General features: G+C 33.1%; 1 protein-coding gene across 2 annotated transcripts; it reads left to right on the forward strand.

Moving 5' to 3' along the window:
* Window positions 1-134: 134 nt before the first annotated feature.
* LOC130440701 (uncharacterized) lies at window positions 135-20,440 on the forward strand. Of its 2 annotated transcripts, XM_056773986.1 has the most exons (23): window positions 135-811; window positions 3,140-3,201; window positions 5,766-5,818; window positions 5,892-6,205; window positions 6,495-6,701; window positions 6,759-6,943; window positions 7,003-7,112; window positions 7,322-7,657; window positions 9,527-9,749; window positions 9,802-10,060; window positions 10,113-10,617; window positions 11,897-12,288; window positions 12,349-12,849; window positions 12,913-13,004; window positions 15,767-16,059; window positions 16,115-16,346; window positions 17,458-17,601; window positions 17,937-18,074; window positions 18,967-19,196; window positions 19,311-19,490; window positions 19,598-19,985; window positions 20,046-20,181; window positions 20,261-20,440. In XM_056773986.1, exons 1-23 carry the CDS (start codon window positions 804-806, stop codon window positions 20,307-20,309), a joined length of 5,037 nt encoding a protein of 1,678 aa, XP_056629964.1. In that variant the 5' UTR covers window positions 135-803; the 3' UTR covers window positions 20,310-20,440. The 2 variants fall into 2 exon arrangements, with proteins under 2 accessions (XP_056629964.1, XP_056629965.1); XM_056773987.1 differs by lacking the exon at window positions 17,937-18,074.
* The last annotated feature ends 320 nt before the right edge of the window (window positions 20,441-20,760 follow it).

Genomic DNA, 20,760 nt, shown 5'->3' on the forward strand with positions numbered 1-20,760 from the left:
TTTTTAGGTACAAAAACCTATCAAACTTAATTAAAACTTTTTAATGACTCTCCAAATCTCCAAAAACGAATTTCGAATATTATTAATCTTATTTATATGAATATATATTCATAATTTTACGTTTTTTTAATGGATTAACGACCAATTATAAATGAGAATAATCGTATTTATTTACTTCAAATCATCATAATTAATTTATTCATTTTCTTACAAGTCACAAGTATAATTGGTTGCATAATTATTAGTGTGAAACGTTACAGATTACATTTATTGACGTTCTGCACGAAAATATTATTATTTACATTGAATTCTTAAAAATATTGTCAAATTTTAATAAGAGTAGTGAGAATTTCGTATATGAGATGAATCCCGATTGAAATCGCGTTCAAGTGCGTCTCTGGCGACTGCGAAAAATCAGGTCATGTATGGGTAAAGCGTGCAGGGAATGGTAAAAGAGCGCGTGCGCGGGTTCGCTGCATCCAGACTCCGGAGTCTGGATAGTCGTTTTTTCAAAGTTGATCGTGTAACACGAGTTCTCACTTAAATCGACTAAATTGGTGCTAAATACTTTTATATTTTATTTAAACAAAATTTTGAAATCACTAAATATTTATAAACAAAAATTGAGACTAAATATAAAACTTAAGAAACGTTTACACCGAATTTAAATAAATTTTTTCGAGATAAAAAATACAACTTAAAAGTAGTAAATCAATAAGATATATTCAAAAACAAAAAAAGAAAAATAAATATACAAAAACGTCATTTTTTTGGTTTTTGAGATGTTATAAAAATTTGCTGCTATGGACATGTAAGTTTATGAGTTAATTTAGACAGAAATCCTAGGTGCCTATTTAGTAAAGCTAGCTTAGATTATTTGATGAAATATTTATATATTGCACTGACTCAAATATATATTTAACGAAGGTATAAATATTTTGCGGGGCCAACGACAGTGACATACAATATTTTTATGGATAAATAGCAACATTTATATATTCATTTGTTATTATAAATATATAGAATATACTCACAATCAGATATATACCAGCATTTTAAAGGTAAGTTCATCATATGATTTTTTGAAACTATTTTTCTTATACTTTGTAGTAAGTAAACAAAATTTTTGCTTAGATACTATCTTTCAACATAGGTGATTCTTTTATTTCTTCCGAAAGCTTTTAAAATATTTTTTAATCATCAAATTTGCATAATATTTCCTCAATCCATTTTCTAATCAAAGTATCTACTCCTCAATGGTAAATGCCAAGTATTAATACTATGTTAGGTTGATGATGATATGGTTAGTGGTTTTACTACTTCAGCAATATTATTAAAATAATAAAACGAAATATTTCAATATTATTAGCATGGTTAGAACTTTTTTTGTTTATAAATTACTGCTTAAATTGGCTGCCACTGTATTTTCACGGCTTTTTATACTCTACATTATTTTTTTAATACGTTTCTATATTTTTATAATAAGTAAAAAGAAAAGGTCAATAACCTCGTAAATAATAAACATTTACGATAATTAATCACACTTAAACTCAAACTAGGTACATTAATATAAAAAAAAACTTCTTTTATCATCAAACATTTTATTGTATAACATTCATCCTTACCTTTAAAAAAGCTCTTACGTAAGATCCTTACCAAGACGACAATGAGCCTCTATGTGTGCATTGAAGTATGAAAACCGTTCAAATACCTTTAATCTTGAAAAAGGAGATGTTTTTTGTTCGCTTTCCAGATGTTTTCAACCATTTTCCTGTCTATTATACGTTCTGCTTGGAGAATTAACCTCAGTCGAGCTTCAGTAATTTTTAATGTCAATCAAATTTTATCACAAAATATAGAGATAATATTTAATTAATTTCAAACCACTCAACTAAACTATTCAAATTTATTCACATCAGTTATTCAAAATTTCTTTCTCTAATATTCTGTTATAATAAACATTTATTCGAATATATTTATGACGGAACTGTACTTATGTATTTTCTCAACAATTGACTTCGCGCCAACAGACTTAGAAACATCTACTAAATTCTACCTTTAGCCGCGATGGTTTTTTGCTATCCAGTGGCGTAGTTAGATTCTTAATGATATAAAATTGGATTACGTGACTCATACATATAATACCTACGCCATTGTTTCATTCGAAATGAAATTAACTTCATAATTTCATTCCGCTGTATTCCCTAGGTGTGTATAAAATAGCATATTATTCCGGACATGGATAATATTTTAAAAAGCACATCGGAATCCGTCGACTCCCGTTTCTCAATTATTCATTTAATGAGGGGAGTTGGTGATTGTTGTATGACATAAAAAGGAAACGCCATTTTACAATCAACAATAGCGTGTTATTTTTGTTTTATGCACATAAGATATCACAATTGGATGTTTCCTACCTATTTTTCGAATCAAAAAGTGTGTTTATACAGGCAAATAAGTATAGAAATAGTCAAAAATTGTATGTTTATCGTCGAATCAAATGTAGTTTGATGGTTGTCCTCCATACATTAAGGTTATCTATGATGGTTGTCAATATTCACTTATCGCTATTCAAATAAAAGTTATAGTATAATTTTACAATTATTTTTTCTTTCTTAACTTTACTTTTAAAATCAATTTATTTTTCTATTTTCATTTTAATCTGTATAAAACTATTTTAAAAATAATAATTTCAATTCCAAGTTCATAACTACTAGCGCCATCTTTGACGTACTCGAGCAAATTGAACATAATTATCAATAGGTTTCTGTATTAGGTACGACTTATTTTGAACTCTTTATTTTTAACGTATAATCAAATATAGACTCTTGTATCAAATAATTTTATTATCGATCTACATTTGAAATAATAGAATGAACAAGGTATAAATTAAAGTAAATAAAGGTACTACCTTATAATTTTCAATTTAAAATTTGGTTCCATCTATGTAATAATAGCATTAATATACGTAATAATATACAGATTTCTACTTTTTTAATTTCGCTCTTACTTTAGAAACCTGATCTAACCTAAATAACCACTTCTTTTTGTGCATGTTTTCTGTCTATATAACACTCTTCTTCTAACTATATCGCTTCACGTGGCAATTATTCGCATTTTCGTTTTTTATTTTTTTCAGATTTACAGGGCAAGGCAAAAGACTGCGAGCAAATGTTATTGAAATGGATATTCATCCACCAGGTGAGTATGTATACCGGTTTTTAACCTATTGTCAAGTGACAACGAGCGCGCTTCTTCTTTTCATTCTTTCATTAGCCTTGTACGATTCGAAAGTTAGCCAACATAATTACTAACTCCTATTTTAGGTTAGCGAGAATAATAAGGATTTTCCAAACATTATTTTGATTTATTAATAATAAGTATTTGTTTGATCATTGAAGAATGAATGATAATAAAGATGTAGGTAAATAAAATCGTTTCATAGAATTCTATAGTACACAGAGTTCACTTTAATTTGTTTTTTTTGTTCCTCAGTTTTTATTTGTAAGCTAAGCTTTTCTTAAACTAACACATTATATCTTTGGTTAATAATATTTTTGTAAAAATTAATCACATTTACAAACGATGATACCAAATACACGAATAATTTTGTTACAAACGTGTGTTATTGAATTCTATAACACACAGAATCCCATTTCAATTTCTTCTTTTGTAATAAATGATTTCAAAATAGGGAGGAAAATATCAAATTTTCTACTATATCTTAATTTTAAGAAACCTTGTGTAATATTTCGAGTCAAAAGGCGTTGTTGTTTGATTAAAAATATCACAACTGTCAGATTTTATATCATACATTTTTGCAAGAGTTTACGTCATCACTTTTTTCGAGAAAATTGTATGTCACTCTTAGAATGCAAAGAAACACGAAAGAAATATATTAATTTTATAAAGAAGCTTTTATTTATTTACAATATATCACGTTTCCAGTCGAGAAAAAAATGTATGTAGGTGTATCTCTTTTGGAAAGTTAATTTGTCTGTGTGATCGCGTTGTTGTCGGTTTGTACTGAAAGTCTATAAATACACAACAAAAACCGATAGCAGAAATATTGTTTGAGATAAGTTCCAGGAAAATGATTTATTACGACGTATAAATTACGTAATGCTTTACGGGTCATTAAGTCATTTTTTACCTACACAACGTATCAATTTATTTTGCGACAAAGATAAAAATAGGAGTTTATAAATATATTTAAAGGTATATATTGAAGAAAGAACTGTTAGCATTCGGGAGTTTTTGTAGGTTAGTTTCTTCTTTGATCACATCGGTGTAGAAAACGACTTAGTTTTTGCTTTCAATTTATCTTTATGCGTTATAGTTAATACAAGGGTTACTGAAAAAGTTAATTTCTAAATTTTATTTATTAAAATCACGTGATGAGTTATTAGAATTTTAGATGATTCCAATATATACAAGGAGTTCCGTAAACAAAAGTTTGATTTATTCGTAATAAATATAAGATACTTTAGATTTCAAAACTATGAGGTACAGTCAAAAAGTTCTCTACAATGAGTACAAGGGTCAGTAAAAAAGTTCTCTACAATGAGTACAAGGGTCAGTAAAAAAGTTCTCTACAATGAGTACAAGGGTCAGTAAGAAAGTTCTCTACAATGAGTACAAGGGTCAGTAAGAAAGTTCTCTACAATGATTAAAAGGGTCAGTAAAAAAGTTCTCTACAATGAGTAAAAGGGTCAGTAAAAAAGTTCTCTGCAATGAGTACAAGGGTCAGTAAAAAAGTTCTCTGCAATGAGTACAAGGGTCAGTAAGAAAGTTCTCTACAATGAGTACAAGGGTCAGTAAGAAAGTTCTCTACAATGAGTACAAGGGTCAGTAAAAAAGTTACATAATTTTTTTTTCATAAAAGATTAAGCTTAATACGAAATAATTTTCTATTAATAATACAAGGTTTACTGAAAAAGTTCAATGAATTCGACGATATTTTCTAAAAAATGTCGCTTAGTGAAAGTCGATATATTTTTGTAAAAAATAAGAAGTATACTAAAAACGTTTTATAATGAACAACGAGGGTCATTGAAGAAGTTAAATACGAGGTTTAATAAAAATCCATAATTTCCTTTTATAATGAATACGAGGTCTAATATTTTTCTGTTATAAAATATACGAGGCTTAGTAGAAAAAGTCGATATTTTTTATCAAATATACGAGGTACAGTAAAAAAAATTGATAATTCTTCTTCTAATGAATACGAGGGTGAGTAAAAAAGTTACATAATTTTTTTTCTTTCATAAAAGACTAAGCTTAATACGAAATATTTTTCTATTAATAATACAAGGTTTACTGAAAAAGTTCAATGAATTCGACGATATTTTCTAAAAAATGACGCTTAGTGAAAGTCGATATATTTTTGGAAAAAATAAGAAGTATACTATTATCATGAACAACGAGGGTCAGCGAAGAAGTTCTATAATTTTTTCCCTTAAATACGAGATATAATAAAGAAGTTCGATTTTTTCCAATAACCAATACGAGGTTTATTAAAAAAATTCATCATTTCCTTTTATAATGAATACGAGGTCTAATATTTTTCTGTTATAAAATATACGAGGCTTAGTAGAAAAAGTCGATATTTTTTATCAAATATACGAGACAGAGTAAAAAAATTGATAATTCTTCTTCTAATGAATACGAGGGTGAGTAAAAATGATATAGGAAATCGCCTCTATCAAATGTGCTCAATTTTATTGCGATTTTAATCTCATATTTAATGTTTTTTGTCTGTTTAGGATTACCGGAAAGCAACCGAGTGGTTTTCAATCATTTGGACGTATCTACGCAGGTAATAGAGGCTCTTATTTCTGCAAATGCTATATTTAATCGAATTTTTTGTTTCGTTTTTGAACATTGAACAGGCTAACATCCAACATTCCAACGCTCTGACTTACGAATCGGATGACGAAATGTTGAACCGTACAAATAGATGTTCTACTCCCCATTACAACAGAGCAGATATTAAAGAACAATATTGTATCACGGAACGAGGACTAGGAGCCTTGGAAACGAAACAAAGCTTATTCGGTTGTCTATCGGTTCATCAAGGTTCGTGTTCTACAAGTACTTCGCTTCTTACCGCTTGCGTTAGACAAAAAGTACCGTCAGATGAAAATCTTTACGATCTGTACAAGAGACATCCTTCGGAGTACGCGCCGTATCCGAGAAGAAACAAGTGAGTATTCGATTCCAACTTTTCACCGTTCGAAAACGTTTTTGTTTGTGCGAACAAATGCCGACGAACCCGCCAATCGGCCCAGAACCCACTCTGGGTGTGACCAAAAGCGTTGTCGCTGCCATCTAAGACGCCACCTTAGGCGTTGGTGCGTGGAGGAGGACGTTTAAACACCCGGGCAAACCCCACAACCTGTCTAACGACATCAAAGGGTTCGAGCCAAAGTTGTGGGGCTTATAATGATCTAGCAACTCTTGTACATCATATATTTCGTTTGGATTTATTGCAGGTATCCGTGGGGTCCGGTAGTATCAGATATCTACCGCTACGACGAAGATCTAAAATCTTCTTACTTCCGAAGAAAACCCATAATCGATCCGAGTCGTTACACTTGGATGCCGTCAGACGACGAGTCTATACGAATGGAAAAACCCAAATCTATAATGGAAAACGGCCACGATCGTGTTTCGAATTCATCTTCCGGCACTTTACCGGGGTGAATAATACAAAATGAATTTTCGATAATATTTTTTTACGCCGGTTTTCGTTTTAGAAAGAAACACGTTAGTTTCGCTAGATCCCACACTTTAGCTTCATTCGACAACGCCATATCAACGCTCAGCTGTTCAACCGGACACTTGAATAAAATAACAAACAGCCAAGAAAGATTATTGGACGTTAGGAAACCCGAATTACAGCCTATCATTACTAAACAACCTGAACAAGAAATTTATTGTGGTAAAATTTATTCGGTATGTAAAATTTTCGTTTCACCTTGTATAATATCGGTTTTGTAGATAAAATCAAACGGGTACCAATGAAAACGCAAGCTACGCAAACCGAAGCGGGTCTTGGTAGAAAACCCATACCGCCGCATATCAATTTAAGCCCTAGAACAATGCAGAAGGTAAATTAATCGGTTGATTTAGCGTTTTCGACGTCGCCTAATCCATTTATCTAGCTACGAGGGTGGTTCAAATGTAAGTTTCGTCTGCGACCGTTGCAAGAGACGCGCGCAAACTTGCTTCGTCGGTCTTTCAAAATGAGTTTTTCCCGTTTGTATTCGAACCACCCTCGTACTATGCGGGTAGATACGGTAGTAACTAATTTTTATAGGTTAAGATGGTTTCTCAAGGGGCTCAAACGAACGGTCTAGCGAACAACGGTCGTAAGCTGATAAAATCGTATTCGGAAGCGGGAAGTAAGTTCGGTATATCGCCAATTAACGGCGAAGTTCATCATTTCGAATCAATTCCGGATCACGATCCTTTACAACGCACCCAATCCGACGAACCGCCTAGATCTCCTTTCGTAGTTGAGAAACCGAGTACGTTCGCCGCCCCAGAGCGCACTATACCGACGATCGATAGCGAAACATCGTCTCTAACCAAATCCGATCACGAATCTGAGGATTCTACGGAATGTAAGAAGGAAATCATGATTGATTTCAAGGTTTGTACTTGTTAATATTTTGTTACTAACTAAAAATTATCTAATTTAGATTTTTTTTACACTATATCTTATATGCACTATTGCTATTGATAGCGATTCAAATTTTCGTTATTTACATATCCAAAATATCGTTTGTTTAAGAGATTTTCGTGTCGAAAACCAAATTTGATTGCGAAAAACGTAACCGCGATGTTTAATTCCTTTTAAATCAAACTATACCGTACATCTTTTCAAGTATAATATTTCAATAACTTTTTATCGATTTTTTTAAAATATTTCCCCCAAAAAAATTAGATTTTAAGTAACACAATTTTTTTACATAATCAGTTAACAACGAAAACGATTTTTTTCCGTTTTCAATAAAAGTTTGACATTATAAACTTTTTTTTTACGTCAAACGAACAAACGAACAAACAAAAATTAATTTTGATTATAAATTAAATCGACATTGCATATCGAAATAATATCATGTCCACTTCACCCTAATGATAATTATATAAATAAAAACCGGCAACGTTGTTCGAATATACGTTCGTTGACGTACATCAAACGCAAGGTTATAGAGAATAGGATGCCCGATAACGTGGATGCAAAGAAGCCGTTACGTCACTTGTTGGAAATGATACGGAGAAGAAACGGTGTTTACGTTCGATTTGTCATTAACTCTTGCTCTGTATCCTCTGTTTTGATCGATTTTTTTATTCTAAAGTAGTGTTTAGTTAATATAATTAAATTTTGAAATCAACAGATGACGTCACGCGTAAAAGCGGACAAGTTATCGGGCAACCTATCCTTTATCAACCTTGTATAAAATGCTGAGCGATGTTTAAAAGCAAAAAATTCCTTTGAAATCAAACTATACCTTACAACTTTTCAAGTATAATATTTCAATAACTTTTTATCGATTTTTTAAAAATATTTCCCCCAAAAAAATTAGATTTTAAGTAACACAATTTTTTTACATAATCAGTTAACAACGAAAACGATTTTTTTCCGTTTTTAATAAAAGTTTGACATTATGAACTTTTTTTTTACGTCAAACGAACAAACGAACAAACAAAAATTAATTTTGATTATAAATTAAATCGACATTGCATATCGAAATAATATCATGTCCACTTCACCCTAATGATAATTATATAAATAAAAACCGGCAACGTTGTTCGAATATACGTTCGTTGACGTACATCAAACGCAAGGTTAATAGAGAATAGGATGCCCGATAACGTGGATGCAAAGAAGCCGTTACGTCACTTGTTGGAAATGATACGGAGAAGAAACGGTGTTTACGTTCGATTTGTCATTAACTCTTGCTCTGTATCCGCTGTTTTGATCGATTCTTTTATTCTAAAGTAGTGTTTAGTTAATATAATTAAATTTTGAAATCAACAGATGACGTCACGCGTAAAAGCGGACAAGTTATCGGGCAACCTATCCTTTATCAACCTTGTATAAAATGCTAAGTATCAATAGATGATTCAAGGTCGCTTCTATTAAGGCGTTTTCTCGCGAATTCTATGTATGTGATTGTTTTTTACGACAATCATCAAAAGATTTTCAAATAACCACGGATAAAATAATAATAGACTTCGTGTTGACTAAAATAAGTATTAGAATTTTATAAAGAGATGGAAATCAATTTTATTTTTGTCAAATATTTGAAGTGATCCTCCCTCTATCGAATATCGCACAGAGTAACAACATAAAATTAAATTGACATCTGATGTAATAGGAGCGTTCTGTTGAATGGTAATAAATATATAATTAATTAGGAGTGTTCGTTTGGTATGGATTAAATTGATTGTATTAGGATCTCGGATAAAATCGCGCTGATTTTGAGGTTGTTCTATTAAAATGTTTTTTATTCAGCCACATCTGTCTCCAACTAAAGAGAAATCGTCTAAAAGAACTTTGATGAAAGCTTTATCTGATGGAGAGATTCTTTTGGAACAAAGAAGAGTTAGAATTTCAGACGACTGTGTTGTCCCAGAAAAACCTCTACATTCTTTAAGCCACGAATACGTTTATAATAACGAGGAAGAAGATAGAACGTTCAGTCCGCATTTTCAAACGACTCCGATTCAAAATGAAGGTAATTTTCGCGCTCTGAATATTAACCTCGTCTATTGATAAGGATGTTTTAGACGCTTTCAAACTTCTCGACGACAACCCGTATCCTTCTCTGGGTAATAGGATATACGAACAAGAATCTATAGAAGAAGATTTCCACGAAAACTTGATCTACAATAAATCCTATTTAAATGATCACGAGTACAACGGAGAACAACACATCAACATGGAGAACTGGTTGAAAGATGATTCAATAGTTCCTTCCATAAGTTTTTTACCGCATGCTAAGCTATCTCCGTTCACTTCAAACGATTCCCTCGCCAACGATACCAGGTAAACGAAACGTATTCCGAATTTCGCAACGCCGTCACGTTTTATTTTCCAGGGATCAATCCGATGGAATTTGGAACGAATCTCAAGCTACTGTACTCCAAGTAGACTCCGGAACGGAAAACGGAACGGTTCTGAGTAGTTCGGAATTTAATTCAGCCACATCGCCGATAGCGTTAACGCCATCTTCGAAAAGAAAACATCTACTGATGCTTCAACACCAACAAAGATCTTCCATGGATACCGAAATCCTCGACGAAGAAACTGTGGACCAAAACGTTGCGCTTTCGAGGAAGATTTCCGTTCTAAAAAACGCGGAAAATCCCGTCACGTCGCACCAGAGACAATATTTATTTGTGGAAAACGCGGTTAGTACGAGGAAGAAACTTACGCCGGAAACTCCTGTCGGATCTCCACTTCCCGCAATTGTTCCCAATCTTGTACTATCCAGAACTGATTCTTGTAGAACTAATACTGATATATCGGAAAGTACTACTACTGATGACTATATCACTGCCAATTCCGGTACCGATAGTTCAAGGAAAAGTGGTTCGGTCAAGGTATTTACTAAATATTTTCTTTTTAACCTAACCTAACCAAAAATTATCTTGATTTTAGGTCCTTTCGATATATTTCGGTCTTTATTTTGATATTCATGATGTAAAATCTAATTTTCAGTTAGAACGGACCTAAAATCAAGATAATTTACCAAGAAATAATAAGTTTCAAATCGGAAAATAGTCATCGAAAATGTGGAAATGAAATTTTAACATTCAAAATAATGGAATGTATCGATTGTTACCGATTTTAAGATAAACACTCTTTTAGTTGTCAGTTGTCACATTTATTGAGGCATTTTCTCGCGAGTTGTAAAAATAAACGATACATACAGTTTTCACTTTTTTTCACCTATTTTTCTACGAATTTTAAACTTGAACGGCATCGTTAGATGTAAATGTCATTTCTATTCAGGCGTTTTATCGCGAATTTGTAAATTGCACATTTTTAGATGGAAATATCACTTCTATTTAGGCATTTTTTCGCAAATTTTAAATATAAACACGTTTTTAATTGTTATTTGCATTCAGGCATTTCTGGAGTTGAACGAAATTTTTAATCGCGTTTTTTCGCGAATTTTAAATATGAAATTTTAAGTTGAAATTTACTTGCGAATTCTCAAAATAATCGACATTTTTGGTTGTCAGTTGTCGGTGTTTTATAACGAATTCATGTCACCAATTAAAAATATAAACGACATTTTCAGTTGTCGTTTCTATTAAGGCGTTTTTTCGCGAATTCTATGTGTGTACACGACATTATAACGTCACTTTATTCCAGCATTTCCTTGTAAATTTAACTTTCATTTCGTCGTGTCCTGGCGAATACTAAGGTTGAACATTTTTAGACGTGAATGTCACTATTATTTAGGCATTTTTTCGCGAATTTTAGATATGACATTTGGTCTCTTTTATTTAGTTAATTTTCTGGCGAATTTTGACGTTGAATGACATTTTTAGATGGAAAATTTGAAGCGTTTTTTCGCGACTTTTAGATTTGACAGTTTTTGTCATTTGTCAATTTTATTCAGGCGTTCTCTAATGAATTCGTTTTACTTTTATTATAAATAACATTTTGAATTTGTCGCTTCTTTCTCTACAATCCATAGCTTCTATTAAGGCATTTTTTCGCGAATTCTATGTATGTAAACGACATTTGTCAATTGTTTTTTTTTTACCAATACGTGTATCGTGTACTGAAATTTACATTTCTGGCAAATTTGGTGTGGAAACTTCTAACGTTTTGATTATTTTTCATACAAATGTCGTTTTATTTACGAAGGGAAACGGCTTGTACAATAACCTCCAACCAGCATACTTAACAGACGGTTCGAGCTTGGATAGCGCTCGAGGCGTAGAATTATTAGGCGACGATATGGTAGTCCCACGCTTTTCACCATCGCCACCGCCTCCCGTTCCATCGACGGGAGATTCCTCCCATAGTCTCTGCAATACTCCAGTGCCTCACACTCGCACCGGCCGATCGACTCCGTCCGAGGAAAGCAGCTCCTCTTGTGGAAGTTACAGCGTGGGATCTACACCGGATTTGTTGGATAGATTTACGGAAACAGTGCCTTCAAGAAATAAAAAAGTCTGCTCCCATAACGCCTCTGACGATGAACGAAGTGTCAGGTATTCGTCGTCCGGGTATTATGAGTCACCCATGGAAGATGAGTAAGTTTTTTTTTTATAACGATTCGAATGGTAGAATCACGTTGTTGGTTTCGCTTCCAGTACCACCTGGACGTCTCCGAAAAATAAGGCTCGTCGTTGCAAAGACCTCACTTTAGATTTATCGAACAATCCCAAGTCATATCTAGAAACATACTCCATTTTAAGCAGTAAATCAAACAAAAGAAACATTAAAGCTTCACCTTCGGGGGAAAAATCGAAACGATCGAAATCGAGAATGAAGAGTCCGATGCAAGGTAGCAGAAAGAGCACCCAGCTCAAAAAACAAGCTCATATCGTAGAGAAAGAAAATAAAGCGACCTCAGACGAATCCAGTTGCGATCTTGGCGTCAAACATTTGAGCAATCAGAGTTCCCCGAGACGAGGGAAGAAAATTAAAGAGAATAATAAGAAGAAAGGGTTGCCGAGATCTCCGGTCAATCAAAGAACCAATGCGGATAAGAAAGCCTCCAGTTTACCGGGAAGTTTATCGAGGAAGAAATCCTCGAAGCAATCACAAAGTAACACTTTGATTTCGGAAAATGATAAAAACCCGAAGAAGAGGTGATATTGTTAAATTGTTTTTTTTTTATTTTCATTTGGTGGAATAAATTGTATTATTTTTAGTTCGTCTTTAACTCGCCATGGTTCGAAGGTTGTTGAAGATTCTACTAAACTCAAAGCTCTGAGCGCGGAATCATTAAGATCTGTTAGTCCCGGTACGTACAATACCAATAAAAATAACAATTATTCGTTTTAAAGCAAGCCGGTACTGTTAAATTTGAAAATATCGTGAAATCCAGCAATAATCGACATTTTACTTGTCAGTTGTCACTTGGATTCAGGCGTTTTCTCACGAATTCTAAAGATGACAATTTCACTTGTCAGTTGTCACTTTTATCAGGCGTTTTCTCACGAATTCTGAAGGTAATTGAAATCTTCACTTGTCAGTTGTCACTTGGATTCAGGCGTTTTCTCACGAATTCTGAAGGTAATTGACATTTTCACTTGTCAGTTGTCACTTTTATCAGGCGTTTTCTCGCGAATTCTGAAGGTAATTGACATTTTCACTTGTCAGTTGTCACTTTTATCAGGCGTTTTCTCGCGAATTCTGAAGGTAATTGAAATCTTCACTTGTCAGTTGTCACTTGGATTCAGGCGTTTTCTCACGAATTCTGAAGGTAATTGAAATCTTCACTTGTCAGTTGTCACTTGGATTCAGGCGTTTTCTCACGAATTCTGAAGGTAATTGACATTTTCACTTGTCAGTTGTCACTTTTATCAGGCGTTTTCTCGCGAATTCTGAAGGTAATTGACATTTTCACTTGTCAGTTGTCACTTTAATCCGGCGTTTTCTCACGAATTCTAGAGGTAATTGACATTTTCACTTCCTGTCAGTTGTCACTTGGATTCAGGCGTTTTCTCGCGAATTCTAAAGGTAATTGAAATCTTCACTTGTCAGTTGTCACTTGGATTCAGGCGTTTTTTCGCGAATTCTGAAGGTAATTGACATTTTCACTTCCTGTCAGTTGTCACTTGGATTCAGGCGTTTTCTCGCGAATTCTAAAGGTAATTGAAATCTTCACTTGTCAGTTGTCACTTGGATTCAGGCGTTTTCTCACGAATTCTGAAGGTAATTGACATTTTCACTTGTCAGTTGTCACTTTTATCAGGCGTTTTCTCGCGAATTCTGAAGGTAATTGACATTTTCACTTGTCAGTTGTCACTTTAATCAGGCGTTTTCTCACGAATTCTAGAGGTAATTGACATTTTCACTTCCTGTCAGTTGTCACTTGGATTCAGGCGTTTTCTCGCGAATTCTAAAGGTAATTGAAATCTTCACTTGTCAGTTGTCACTTGGATTCAGGCGTTTTCTCACGAATTCTGAAGGTAATTGACATTTTCACTTGTCAGTTGTCACTTTTATCAGGCGTTTTCTCGCGAATTCTGAAGGTAATTGACATTTTCACTTGTCAGTTGTCACTTTAATCAGGCGTTTTCTCACGAATTCTAGAGGTAATTGACATTTTCACTTCCTGTCAGTTGTCACTTGGATTCAGGCGTTTTCTCACGAATTCTGAAGGTAATTGACATTTTCACTTGTCAGTTGTCACTTTTATCAGGCGTTTTCTCGCGAATTCTGAAGGTAATTGACATTTTCACTTGTCAGTTGTCACTTTAATCAGGCGTTTTCTCGCGAATTCTAAAGGTAATTGAAATCTTCACTTGTCAGTTGTCACTTGGATTCAGGCGTTTTCTCACGAATTCTGAAGGTAATTGAAATCTTCACTTGTCAGTTGTCACTTGGATTCAGGCGTTTTCTCACGAGTTCTGAAGGTAATTGAAATCTTCACTTGTCAGTTGTCACTTGTATTCAGACGTTTTCTCACGAATTCTGAAGGTAATTGACATTTTCACTTGTCAGTTGTCACTTTTATCAGGCGTTTTCTCGCGAATTCTGAAGGTAATTGACATTTTCACTTGTCAGTTGTCACTTTTATCAGGCGTTTTCTCGCGAATTCTGAAGGTAATTGAAATCTTCACTTGTCAGTTGTCACTTGGATTCAGGCGTTTTCTCACGAATTCTGAAGGTAATTGAAATCTTCACTTGTCAGTTGTCACTTGGATTCAGGCGTTTTTTCGCGAATTCTGAAGGTAATTGACATTTTCACTTCCTGTCAGTTGTCACTTGGATTCAGGCGTTTTCTCGCGAATTCTAAAGGTAATTGAAATCTTCACTTGTCAGTTGTCACTTGGATTCAGGCGTTTTCTCACGAATTCTGAAGGTAATTGACATTTTCACTTGTCAGTTGTCACTTTTATCAGGCGTTTTCTCGCGAATTCTGAAGATAATTGACATTTTCACTTGTCAGTTGTCACTTGGATTCAGGCGTTTTCTCGCGAATTCTGAAGGTAATCGATATTTTCACTCGTCTGTCGGACGTTTTCCCGAGAATTTTATAGATAAACAAAATTTTTAGTTGTCGGTTGACATTTGATTTCAGGCAGTTTCTCGCGAATTTTAAAGTTAATCGACATTCTCCATTGTCACTCCTGTTCAGGTGTTTTTTCGCGGATTTTATAGAGAAAATCAATTTTAGTTGTCAATTGTCACTTTTTTTAAGGCGTTTTCTCGCGAATTCTAAAGATTATTGATATTTTCGATCGTCTGTGAGACATTTTCCTGAGAATTTTGTATATAAACAATTTTTTAGATGTCAATGACATTTGATTCCAGGCATTTTTTCGCGAAATTAAAAGATAAACGATCTTCTCCGTTATCACTTCTGTTCGGGTGTTTTTTCGCGACTGCTATAGACATTTTTAGTTATCACTTCTCATTACTATTAGGACTATTTCTCGAGGAATTTCACAAACGTGAGTTTTTACTTTTATTTAGTCGTTTTCTCGCGAACCGTCATTGTAACTTATGTCCAGGCGTTTTTTCGCGATTTATAAAGATTTATTCCATCGTTTTTAGGTAGCGACAGCGTTTTTTACAGTGATCCCAGTAGTCAAACTGTCGATCATCAAATTCACTGTTTGCATTGTGGAAAAGAAGTTGATATAGTGACAACAGACGATCCAGACAAAAGTATATCGAGTTTGGAGAACCCCGAGGAGATCGTACAACCTCCAGCGGGGTTTGAGGATTCCCCCAGAATCAAAACCAGCGGTAGATTATTCAAAAAGTTGGAAAGAAGAATTAGATCAGAGGAAAGAAATTATTTGGAAAACAAGAAGAATCGTTATAAGTCCGATGTTAGGGCAAAGGTGATTTTGGATTTGGTTTACAGAATTTCTCAAGTTTAGTTATAATTTTTTTTAGTCTGAAGAACGAGGTAATAATTTGAAAAATAAATTAAGACCAATGGCAAAATCGACGAATAATAGTCAAGAGCAGTTGAAAGCAGCGGATTCCAGTCCGAGTGTTTTGCCAGGAGCACCCGAAAATGAGGATGATGTAGGTATTTACGACGTGTCTTATAAAGAAGGCTGTTGGATACATATTGACGAAAGAGAAGAAGTTATAGCTAGGACGTCGTGTTCAAGTCCAAGTGGTAAGTTCAAAATTTACAATTTCTTTCTATTTTCATAAAAAATCAATATCAATACAAAGTAATTTTATTTGAATACTTTTTCAGTATAAATCTGGCAACAGCGCGCTTCTATAATATGTTAGTTATTTTAAATCAAAGCAGAACTGCTAAGTTCAAATTGATTGTTAATAAAATGAAAAGAATTTCACACTAATACAAAAGAATTATAAAAGTAATTTGTAATAATCTCTTCAGAATAAATTTATTTTATACCAACAGATAAGAAATATTAGACTCCTAATAACTTCAAGCTGTTGCTGAATATTTTGTGAGAAAATCATGATTTACACAATTTAGTTGAAAAAAGTTGAACCTATCATAAAAAGATCATAAAAACCGAATTAGTATAAAAGCATTTAGTACAATTTTCGATGCCTATATTAGAATTCGAAAATACTTTTAAATACGTTCAAAAAATAATACAAACTGTGATTTTCAAGTAGAAGTACAGATGCTTGCTAATGAAAATATAGCTGATAAATATATGTTGCCTATATTTACAAATTCTCTTGAATTTTCTCAGAAGTTATTTGTTATAAACAAAATATTATCACTAGTTCAAACGAAAACAACAAAACTTAACCTAAAAATACATAAAGATAAATATTACTTACAACTTTGTTTTGTTTCCACACTACACAGACACATAGTTGTCTATATTTTTCACACTAAACACCCACATAATTGTTTATATTTGTCCCAAAAACGGTATTGAATAAAAGAATTAAACAAGCTATATCTAAAGTCAACCAAAATGGCCGTTTAACCATGTCTTTGAACTGCAGTGTTTGATATTAACGCCATCTCCGCTTTGAACTACAGACTTCTAACAGGAAACTGTAATATGAGTACCACAGAACATTTATAGAGATGTGATTGTCTACTTGCACTTCAATCAGTTTGAAAATAACAATTTCCCAAGTTAAATTTTAATGGTTACCATCTCTATAGAATATAAATTAATTTTATCAATTATTATGAATTCTTGAGCCGGAAATATTGAATTATCGACATATTTTTATACTGTTCACAATTGAGACCAAGTAAATCTAACTCAGATATACTTCTGCAGACAAACCAAGTTCTCGTAGAGATTCGATTTCGAGTACTGAGTCTGAGCAGGAATTTCGCAAGAGGTTCCAAGCGGTTACACATCGAATGGTTCATCGAAAATCTTGTTTAGAAATGTATAAGAGACAAACGAAAAAAACGTTTGGTAAGTTTGAATTTAAGCACGAATAATTTAGATATCGTGACGTGATATTTAAAACGGGTATACATATTATTTTAGATGAGCTTTTCGAATCTATATTTAATAATTTGAGTCTTCGGCGAGTTAAAAATATTGTTAGAAATCTTAGCGTACCCGGTCGGATTCCGTTTGTATTATTAATGTAACGTCGTTTCTCGTTGCATACCATCGCGCGTGCTATTTTCGGACTATTCTCTTTAGACGCTAATTTGATAATTCGAAATGTTGGGTGAGTAATAATTTTGTTTTTATATATTTGGTTTGATTTTTTTCGAGTTTAAATATTTTTAAATTTGTAGCATTACAGAAATCTTTAACTGATGCTAATCCCGATTTATTTCCCGACGAAATAAAATCTGTCGACTTGAAAATAAAATTAGAAGAAATATTGAAGATAATGTTGTTAGTTTGGTGTCGAAAAAAACAGGCGTTACAGGGTTCGTTCAAAAGTTGATTATTTAAAACTAATCTTCAAAATATGTGTTTTAATACAATACCTACTAACATTATTTTCTTTTTCGTCCTTTTTAGTAATATTCAAACTACTGATTAGCTTTTATAACTTCTATATTCATATGTCAAACATTCATAATTATCTAATTTCTGACCCTGTTACATTCATAGAGTCAATATTAAAGATAGAGAGAGAGTGAAGTATGACAGCTGACAGCTTGTATTCTGATTGGATCGCCGTGACTTCGAAGTTGAGAGTGGTGGGAAAGTTAAATGAGAAGAATAGAAAGAAACAATTTTAATTGTTTTTTCTTTCCTATAATAGATTTAATACTAATTATGATTATGTCACTGATTTATCTTATTGCGTCTCGCTCTGTGTTATAAAATCATTTGGACTAAAAATGGCTATTGAGAATGAAAATAGAACAGCATGCATACAATATGGCGGCTTGACGAAAACGTTATAGTTTGAATCAATATTTCGATTCAATTGGAATAAATTTTAAAATATAGATTCCTGTAAATAAATTAATAAAATTCAATGTACTTTCATTATAACTTCAGATCCGGTATGTGAAAAGTGTTTTTTGAAATTTTGTTGAAAGCCTGCTCGGTCTCTTAAACACGTGACCAATGACGTCGAGCGATCAATCGATTTAGTTTACAAGGGGTGTTCTAATCGTTCCGTACGTTATTTTTCAAAATAGTCAGTTTGTGAATTTAAACACGTTGACTGTCAAGGCAATTTTCAGAATTTTATTCAATCGCATTAAATTATTAAAAATACTAATTTAAATATAAAGTTATCACTGAAATGTATAGAAAATGTGGACTTGTAGTTGTTGGTAGCATATTTTATTGTTGTAATTTCAGATTGTGACAAAAAGGTAGTGGTTCATAGAGAATCCGGTGAATTCGGTTTTCGTATCCACGGCTCAAAGCCCGTGGTAGTTTCAGCAATCGAACCAGGTACACCAGCCGAAACGTGCGGTTTAGAAGTTGGGGATATTGTGCTTTCCGTGAACGGCGTAAGCGTTTTGGACAAAAACCATTCGGAAATCGTCAAAATGGCGCACGCGGGAAGCGATACATTGAAAATGGAGGTAAACATTTTATACCAATATCTCGACATGTTGTGATATAAAAACTCCACCTCTTCTGGCTGATGATGACATTGTTCGATTGATGAAAGAAGGTGTTCTGATTATTATTTTCAGGTTGCAAGAACATGTTATGCTTTATGTCCTCAAAAAGAAGAAGATAATTCGACGATCTTACATAGTGGATACCTTTGGAAACTGAGCGGTTACGCTAGTGGCACTTCCACCAACAAATGGATGAGAAGATGGTTCTGTTTGAAACAAAATGGTTGTTTATATTGCTACAAAACGGACGTTGTAAGTACCAGTAGATGTAGGAATATAACAAAATCGAATGCTTTTTCTGGATTAATATATGTTATAGATACATGTAGTGATAATTATTTTGTTGTTTTCCGTATTAGGATGTACACCCTGTAGACGTGACGATGTTGCACGACCAAGTAATCCAAATAGTAGATGATGAAGAGAATTTTTCCAAGTCGCACGTATTCGTTGTTCAAAAACAAGATGGCGTTCCTTTATATTTAGCAGCGGAGTCTCGTTGTACTCAAGAAAAATGGGTGGAAGAAATGAACAAATTGATGATAGATAATAAACAACTTTTGGATGGTTATTTAGAAAGAACGAAAAGTAATTTGTCGTTACCTCCTGGTGCTATTAAAGATCCGGAATGTTTTGGATATTTAGTTAAATTGGGAACACAATGGAAGAGTTGGAGCAGGAGATATTGTATTTTGAAAGAGGCATGTTTGTATTTTTATCAAGATGCAAACGCCAAAAATGCGTTCGGTGAGAATTTAAACCGTTTAATCGTACTAGAAAATCATTTTTCTTTTTTTTTCTCTTTAGGAGTGGCTTATTTACATGGTTATAGAGTACAACTATATTTATCAGGATCAAAAAAACATGCCTTTGAATTAGTACCCTCGGATAGCAGTAAAAAACATTATTATTTCCATACGGACTCGGAAACAGACAAAAAACGGTAAGTTGTACCACTCTCGTACATATAAATATTACATATAAATATTTATAGTGTCCATAATTTAACCTCAATTTTTTAGGTGGATAGCGGCATTAGAATATTCAATAGATCAATGGATGAAACTTTAATGGCTAAAAATTATATATATATTGTGAAATATTTTACTTACCTGAAATAAAAAGACATACAATGACCACACCAAAGAATTTGTATTATAAGAACATTAGCATTTTATTTATAAATAAAATATTTATTTGTATCTTCTTCTTTTTTTCCCGACATGTAGAGAGCGTTTAATTACATAACAGTGAAAAATTTAATTTAGTTCTGTGGTAACAGTTCGTTGTTCGAGAACGACATCGATTTCGTTCATTATCAACCATAGAGTTAACATTAAAGATAAAGAAATCGTTATTATAGTAAAACAGTACCAATGGAATTACCACTATAAATCTGTTTTTAAACGCTATTAAAATTAAAACTCATCCTCTTTCCCTGGCGTTTTCACAACTTGGAAGTTCGATTCAATCAGAATAGAAATAAGAGTGTTATACCGACGTTCCTTCTCTTTCTTTCAAC

Source organism: Diorhabda sublineata, chromosome 2 (genome assembly GCF_026230105.1).
Source record: "Diorhabda sublineata isolate icDioSubl1.1 chromosome 2, icDioSubl1.1, whole genome shotgun sequence".
Classification (NCBI taxonomy): Eukaryota; Metazoa; Arthropoda; class Insecta; order Coleoptera; family Chrysomelidae; genus Diorhabda; species Diorhabda sublineata.

Bases quoted from the DNA above. Each gene is read 5' to 3' on its own strand.
- LOC130440701 (XM_056773986.1), top strand. The intron at 5,819-5,891 runs GTAATAGAGGCT...AACATTGAACAG, and splicing joins ATTTGGACGTATCTACGCAG to GCTAACATCCAACATTCCAA. The intron at 20,182-20,260 runs GTAAGTTGTACC...TCAATTTTTTAG, and splicing joins TCGGAAACAGACAAAAAACG to GTGGATAGCGGCATTAGAAT.